Source organism: Meleagris gallopavo, chromosome Z (assembly GCF_000146605.3).
Source record: "Meleagris gallopavo isolate NT-WF06-2002-E0010 breed Aviagen turkey brand Nicholas breeding stock chromosome Z, Turkey_5.1, whole genome shotgun sequence".
NCBI lineage: Eukaryota > Metazoa > Chordata > Aves > Galliformes > Phasianidae > Meleagris > Meleagris gallopavo.
In genome coordinates this window covers 42,358,300-42,366,388 of record NC_015041.2, presented here as the reverse complement: position 1 = coordinate 42,366,388, position 8,089 = coordinate 42,358,300, and the positions used below count along the sequence as shown (strand labels likewise).

The 8,089-nt window shown below is 34.1% G+C and overlaps 1 protein-coding gene across 1 annotated transcript in view; it reads left to right on the top strand.

Moving 5' to 3' along the window:
* The first annotated feature begins 2,613 nt into the window (after nt 1-2,613).
* MAN2A1 (mannosidase alpha class 2A member 1) overlaps nt 2,614-8,089 on the top strand; it is a 66,373-nt gene continuing 60,897 nt past the window's right edge. Inside the window, exons 1-2 of the mRNA XM_019610221.1 lie at nt 2,614-2,679; nt 4,938-5,198. Coding sequence (XP_019465766.1) covers nt 2,614-2,679; nt 4,938-5,198 — 327 coding nt within the window. The remainder of the gene's footprint in view (nt 2,680-4,937; nt 5,199-8,089) is intronic.

Sequence of the window (8,089 nt, the reverse complement as noted above, 5' to 3'; positions counted from 1 at the left end):
TGAACACACCCAGGGACTTCAGCCACTCCTCACACACCTTGCCCTCCTTCTCCGCCTTTTTGACTTCCTTTGTATGCTCCGGTAGTTTTATGTCGATGCATTGTGGCATCCAAACCCACACCCAGTGCTCCAGGTGAGGCTACACAGTGCAGAGTGGGATAGCCTTTCCCTCACTGGCTGGCATTGCTGGGCCTGATGTACCCAAGGGTACGGTCGGCCCTTTGGGCTGCAGTGGCACACTGCTGGCTCCTGTTCAACTTCCTGTTGATACTTCACTGCAGGCAGTGTTTCATTGTGTTACTGGACTTTCCTCCTTGTGCTGGGTAACACTGTGCTCTTTTCTGAAGTGATTCCTTACTACAGTATCAAATACAAATAGACTGGAACAAGTAGGAGACAGTGAGAAAGCAGACTGTTTGGACAAGTTTGGGTCTTGAAAAGAGTAGAAACATAAAGAAATGTCACTCCTACATATGATGGTAGGAGAAGGTTGTTCAGTGCAGCATGTGCATGGATTTTTTTTAATTCCCCCCCCTCATTGGGTGAAGAATTAATTTGGGTTATCTTCACTTTTGACTGAAACTAAATCTTCCAACCCCATATAACTTTGAGGATGCTGAAGGGATGAGCTGCTCGGGTGGAGCCATTCTACCAGAGCAGCTTTACCTAGCTTCAGTACTGCTGGATTTGTTGGTACTTTGCTCTACATAGAATCATAGAATATCCTGAGTTCATGTAGTAGTATTTATCATCACTGTGAAGTGAGAGCTATGTTGCCTTTCTTACTTTTAAGTAAAATCTTTATTTGTATAGCCCTTTAATATTTGAAGGTGGTAAAAATGTCTTTCTTTCATTTCTCTCCAAAGCTACTAAAAAGTAGTTGACTGGCTTTGTAAGTCAAATGATTCACATAATTTCACACTGCATTTCCTTATGTAAAATAAGCATGTAGATTCATAGAGTGGTGTTTAGTTGTCTCCATTTAGACTGAGCAATAGTTATCCAGAAAGTATATCTCCCATTTTCTATATGGTTGAGTGTAACTCAATGTCTTAGAGGAGAACTGCTTCTGTTCTAGGAAGAACTAATGCTATAAATTCTGGGCAAAATCTGCTAGTGCTTATGAATTGCACAGCTATCCATGTTTTGCTGTCCAGTATTTACAAAGCCATTTAGACTACAGTATTTCAGATACAATTGAGTAAGATAAAATTAATGCATCTCTGCTCAGTTATTAAAATAAAACTGCCCTCAACTTCCAATATGTGGAAAACTTTCTAACGTAATTTAGAAAAATACTGTTAGAGTATGATGTTAGTGATCAGTAGAGATCCTATGCGTTTTATCTTCTGTTTTATCTTTTAATTAGACTTATCTGGTGCTCTTCTAATGTGTTGCTAAACTGTTTTACTAGTAAGTTGATATCAATCAACTGGCAGCTAGCAAATGGAGCAATGTAAGTCAGCTACCTTTCTCTATCAGTGTTGAAGCTGAATTCCATTTGTGTTATTGTCTTGATAGCTTACTGTGTTTTTCTTGTTTATTTCAAATTCTACAGTAATTTCATTAACAAATACTACATTTTAAACATTGTATACTTCTACCCACTAAAAATGAGAAAGGAGAAAAGGTGAATATAGATTGGAGGAGAAAAAAAAAGCTTTTGGTAAGGGTTCTGTATGAAATTATGAACAAGAGAGTGGATTCTTGACACTCACTATTTTTATACTAAATGAAATCTGGGATCCAATTTTAGTTTGTGATACTGCTGTTTCTTAAAGTTAAATTCAATAGCTGATATATTGTATAATGAAAATTGAAAATATCTTCAAAATCTACAAAGACTTGGTTACCTGTCAGTTTTAAATTGGATACTGCGTGAGGCAGTAGTTAAATATTCTTTACTATAGCTTATTATTTGATGTTTTCCCTTCAAGCTGAATTATTAAACATCTTGTTTGAAATGTTTGTAAGAGAGACATGATACGTCTCATAGTCTTTGGAAAAGAAAGCAGATAGTTTTAATTAATGTCTGTTGTTAGTTTCCACCATGGGAGGTTAGGTAAAGAAGATGAAATAATTACATGCTTAATATTCTCATAAAAATCACTGCTCTTCAGTGTTCTAAGTAGACTTGAATTCTCTACCTTAAAAATAAATTATTGATGGAAATTTATTGTGATATATAAAATTGTTACTTGAAGATGGATGGGAAAAAAGTTGCTACTTGGATACAAGAAGAAGGGAGCTTAGTTTTAAAATATTTTTGCCGTATAATACACTGTAAAATGCTTGAACATACAGATATTTTAGGGTTGAAAGTACAGAAATTTAAGCAAAACGTCTATCTTATAAGAAATATAACGTGATCTCTGACTTTGGAAGTTTGTGCCAGAAGCTGGCAGTATACACCAATGGAAGGATGAGTCTAAACATGCATTCACTGTTACTTCTTGAAATGTTCTGTCTGCTGTTGACTGCTTGGCAAGTACTCAGCTAGATGACATGAGGTAGATTAGTGGTGTAATCAGTAATAGGATAGTTGGTGGGCTGTTGGTAATCACTATAAGGCTCTTCACTTGAAGGCATAGATAAAATATTTCTAAAACATACATGAATGAGAAGATAAGTTTTAAACAGTTGTATGTTTTTACAGTTGCAGAAGAAGAGTATATAGCGGTGAGATAGGTGAGAATAAAATTTTCACTGCTTAATCATTTGATAATTTTGAGCTATAATCATATGCAATGAAACAGGAAATACCTACAGTAGATGATGGATGTATTTTAGCTTTTTAAGAATCTAAATATCAAAGGCTGCATTGGACAGCGTGTATAGTCTGAATGCGTATTATTTTATATTGGTCTTTCAGAGTGGCATAACTGGATGTTATCTGAGTGTAGAAACTTTTCCGTGGTGTTTTTTTTGTTTTGTTTTTGTTTTTTTTTTTGGTTTTGCATATCAGACTTTGAAAGGGAAAATACTGATTTTATAAAATGTGTACCTACAATATTTAATGTAGTTTGTGAAAGATTCGTTGTTTCTTCTGAGCCACTAGGGGGCATGAGATGACACTTTTTTTTTTCTTCCTTTCGTATGTCCTGTCATCTGCATATTGATCTCATGTTCTTTGTTTATTTTATTTTGTAAGTTTCTAGTATTTGACTTCAGTCACTCTTTAGATTCTAGGGTCTTTGCCTTACATCTCAGTTAACATAATCTGGATCTATTGTCAAGATGCACTTTTGTCTTTTGAGAAACAATAAGGTTTTACATGTATCATATTAAAAACTGTTACTGTTTTCAGGATGCATAACACTAAGAACAGAATGAAACACTGAATCAGCATTTTTTGCATTGGCTGGAAAATGAGGGGACAAACTTACCAACTGTAAAATTTAAAAAAGACTAAAACTTATCTTCTGCATAATTACAAAGAACTGCTGTAGAGATAAAATTACGTAAATGACTAGTAGAGCTCAAGAGGATGACTGGTATCTTGTATCAGGGGATGCATTTTTCTACAGACTTCCAAAACAGAGCAGAATTTAAAATACAGTGCTCATCACAATTTTAAAAGAAGGTTTAATCTTGCAAACTACAGAAGTTGGAATTTTTGAACAAGGCAATTTGTACATTAAGGAGAAAATGGAAGGCTCTTAAGTGAATGCTTGTCATGGGGGGAAAACGTCTAATACACTGAGGCTATTGCTGATGCTTTTTTATTCTACTTCCTACTTTCCATAGGAAAGTGTTTAACTTGTCATTAAAAGCATAGGTCACAGGAGGGTTGTCTGCTGAATGACTGTTATTTGTATTTTGTGTAATGGGTGAAACATAAACACTTGAATCAGCAGATTATTTTGTTGCAATTACAACTTCTTGATGAAACAACATCAGATACTGTGTATTTTGGGGTCTGTCCACAACTTTAAAAATAGAAAAAAAACCCACTCAATTCAGTTTTGTCTTTTATTGTTGCTAAGTTGAAATCTTTCTGAGGAAAGAAAGAAATTATTATTAAGATTAACTAACCTTAAAAATACGTTAGGTGATATGGCCTCTTATGACTGTGGAAAAGCTAACACATTCATTGTTTGAAAGAAAAAAAAAAGCATATCTAAAATGATTTGGAATGAGTGGCTAGTACATCAAAGAGCAGTACCATTCTAGACATCTTCCTCTCTTGTGCTATCTCTTGTACTCCAACAATATGGTAATTAAATGCCATAAATTGCTTTGTGCTTTAGGTCTGCACCTCTCCTTCCAAGTTTTTTTGGAGCTATGTTGACTTCTTTCAGTGTGTTGATGTTATCTTCTATCCTTCCTTTTGTGGTGTACACTAGAATCATCTATGGAATCCTGTTCTCCAGCTACTGAATATGGTATTCTAAGTGCAGATGCTAGTGGTCTTTTACAGAACAGTATTGATTGTCTAATTATACTGATTATTAGAATATTCAGACAGTTAAGGAAATCTTTTTTTGTGCGTCTGTTAATTTCTCTCCACATTTCCCTGAAAATAAAAAATGATATTTATTGAAACATTTCAATTGCAGAGGGAATAACATAAAATGTATTTATGTCCTGTTAATTCCATCATGAGATGACTGTCTAAAAAAAATGGCTTTCTTTCCCTTTGGTGTTCTGATGTGGTGGCAAATGAAAAATCTTTTGTGCATCTTTGATATACGTGAAAAATTTGATTTAGGCATATTTGGTACTTGAAACAATGTGACCTCTTAGGAATATTTTCATATCTCCTTTGCTATTTTTTCGTGTTCTGAGAGTAGTTTTCTTGTGTTGTCTTCTTTATTTTGTCTTTATATAAAATACAGAATATTTTTGTGATAATGTTACTATTGTGAAATTGATGTAAAAGAAAAAATCAAGAATTAGTCTGAGAATTAATTAAATTTGGATTCTTCTTTATACAGGGGCAGCTTTCAATATTGCAAGAAAAAATAGATCATCTTGAACGCCTTTTGGCAGAAAATAATGAGATTATTTCAAACATACGAGATTCTGTGATCAATCTGAGTGAATCAGTAAAAGATGGTCAAAAGAATCCAGTGGCTATAAACTTCAGTCAAGGATCCCAGTCGGAGCTCTTTCCTTCCACTCCCACTCTGCTTTCAGTTGATTCTGAGGATTGCTTGTTTGCTACAAAGAGTGGAAGTCATAGTTCAGATGTGCAGGTAAGCAGAATGTTTTTCTTATTCTCCGAGCTGCCATTACCTCTTATAATTCTGAAAAGATCTATGTACTGATAAAAGCCTGCAACTTAGCCCCTTACCTAAGATGTAATAGAACTGTTCAACTGACTGTTGTTGTGTTTAACAGAAAATGTTATGAAACTGTTCCCTTCTACCTTCTCTAAACTATCTAGAAACAAAATGTGATTATGATGACCCAACGTGTCAGAGTGCTTTGAAGTTCTTAAAAGCAAACAATCCAAAATTAATCACTGCTTTTTGTTTGTTGTGCAGTATCCTCAGAAGTTCTTAGAGGCTCTCAGATTCATTCCTATTTCCTGAAATTCTTGTAAAGCTGATGTAGAATAATCTGGGAATATTAATCTTGATTTAACAAGGTTCTATATTTTAGTGATATATGTGTAGATGGATCTTGAAAAGAAGATGAAACTTGATTAACAGTTGATCATTTGCAACAATTTCCAGTATTGTGCCCTGTTTTGAATATTATTTTTATATTTTGGCATTCTTTGGCATCTCCAGTTTGTATTGACACTTTCTTCAGAAAGGAGGAACATATCCCTTGTTGACTGGTTGGCATGAACTGGTCAGGATGGAGTTTTTAAAAGTCAAATTTTTCAAGCTGAGTTTATTTCGCTTTCTGGTGCTGCCTGTGAGTTCATTGACTCTTATGTATTCAGTTTTAATGCAGTGTTTCAGGAGTGCAAGAAGTACCGTGTGAAGTTTGTGATCTGTACGCTTTTTGAGATTCTTGTGGGAGTGCTATAAATATTCATAGTACTCTAAAGTAAAGATTAAATTTTGAATTCCAGCTTTCTCTCATTCTACAAGTGAAAGTATTTCTATTGTAGACAAAAAACAGTGGATTTAAGGTGAATAAGTTTACACATCTGAACAGCTGTAACCTCTGATTTATCATTTATAACACCTTTCAACTCTTCAGGGATAGGCATTTCCTTAATATGTCTCTCACAGAGAAAGATTTTTAAGGGTAGTAATATCTAACTTTTTGTGTTTGTGTTGCATGTTAAGACTTATGCATTACTGTCTTGAAAACAAGTTAAGGCTAGATATTTAACAGGTTATTCCTCACACAGACTTCTTTCATATTAAGTTTTTTTAGGTGCATTAGAAATAAGTTAAAGTGGATATGCATGTTGTGAATTTTGAGGTAAAATGTTTTGGCTTAAACTAAATGACCTGTTAATTTGTTATGATTAGAAGGTGTTTTGTAGCAGAGAGTTTGTTCTATCAAATAGTCTTACTGTGCTCTTTATATCAGTTGTATCTTCTGTGGAAATAAACAGGAGAGTTACTCTTGGAGCTACCTATGTCATTTGCTTTAGGATGGTTTTACTCACTTCTAAGTCTATACACATGAATATACAAGTAGCAGGAAATGTTCTCCATCCTGTTCCTGGATTCTTACTCACACAGGCCAAGAATCTCAGTGTATCATTACCTTACAGTCATGAGGTTATCAGCCATCTATTATTAAGTAATTTTAATACTGCTTTATATACAATTTATTGTTGTGCTAGTCTGATGTGCATTTCAGTTATGGAATCTAAAATCTTGGTGTTAGCAGATTTCTGGTAGCACCAATTAACCTAAGTTAACTAATCTAAGTTACTGTTTTTGAATGCCCATACCATTTAATAACTCACCAAAGATGATATACTCTGCAACCTGAGTTCATTTGTTTTCATCTAGATTTTTATAAAGAGTAAGAAATTCTGAGCAGATTATTTGAAGAACATTTTTTTTAAAAATTAATTTTTAAATAGCTTATGAGTGTTAATTATCTGTTGTTCATAAATATTAACTTAGAACTGTAGATTTGGACCTTTATTCTTCTGTGCTTGTCTTTAGAGAGAATATATGACAAAGAAATGAGAGAATAGAAAGAAATGAGAGAGCATAGATGAAATTTAATGTTTGGATAATAATTGCTATAGAGAACGAACGCAGAAGATGCTTCACTGAATAAATTATGGGAACCATTATAGTTATCCATAATGGAGATACAGGAGAACATTAGGAGAACAGATTCAAATTTGGATTAAAAACCTCTAATATTTCAATGAGAAATATTACAAGGTTTTGTTATACCAAGAGGTTTATTTTCTTTTCATAAACTGGAGGAAATGGTATACTAATAATATGAGAACCAAAAAGTTCTTGGATAGTATTGGTGAAGGATGATTTTTAATGGGAAAATTGTAAAGAAATGATACACTTAATTACTTACAACACCCTTCCTACTTTATGGTGTAATAGAGCTGGCTGCTGAAAATAACATTCAACTGAGAACTGAGATTGTGAGGTATGTCCTCTTTGTCCCCTTCAACCACTGAACCTTCTAATATTGTGCATGACAATGTTAATCTGTTTAAAACTGAGAATGAGTGGTGGTTTTTTTTTTTTTGTTGTTGTTTTTTCTAAAGAGAAAAAAGTGACCTGAAGAGGCATAAACTGTGTTTTTATTTCTTTAGTTTGCACATTCACAACTTCCCTGGGTAATGTGTTTCAGTGCCTTACCACCCTGTAACTAAAGAATTTATATATAACATCTAGCATGAATTCTCCCCTTTGTAGTTTAAAGCCATTGCCTCTTGCCTTATCACTGTCAGACATTGTAAAAATTTGGTCTGCCTCCTGTTATAAGCTCCCTTCAAGTACTGGAAAACACAATGAGGTCTCTCCAGAGCCTTCTCTTCTGCAGGCTGAACAAGCCCAGCTTCCTCTAACTTTTGTTGCAGGGGAAATGTTCCAGCCCTCTGATCATCTTCATGGCCCTCCTCTGGACCATGAAGTTCAGGGTCTTGATTCTGTTTTTTTTTGTTTTTGTTTTTTGTTTGTTTTGTTTTTGT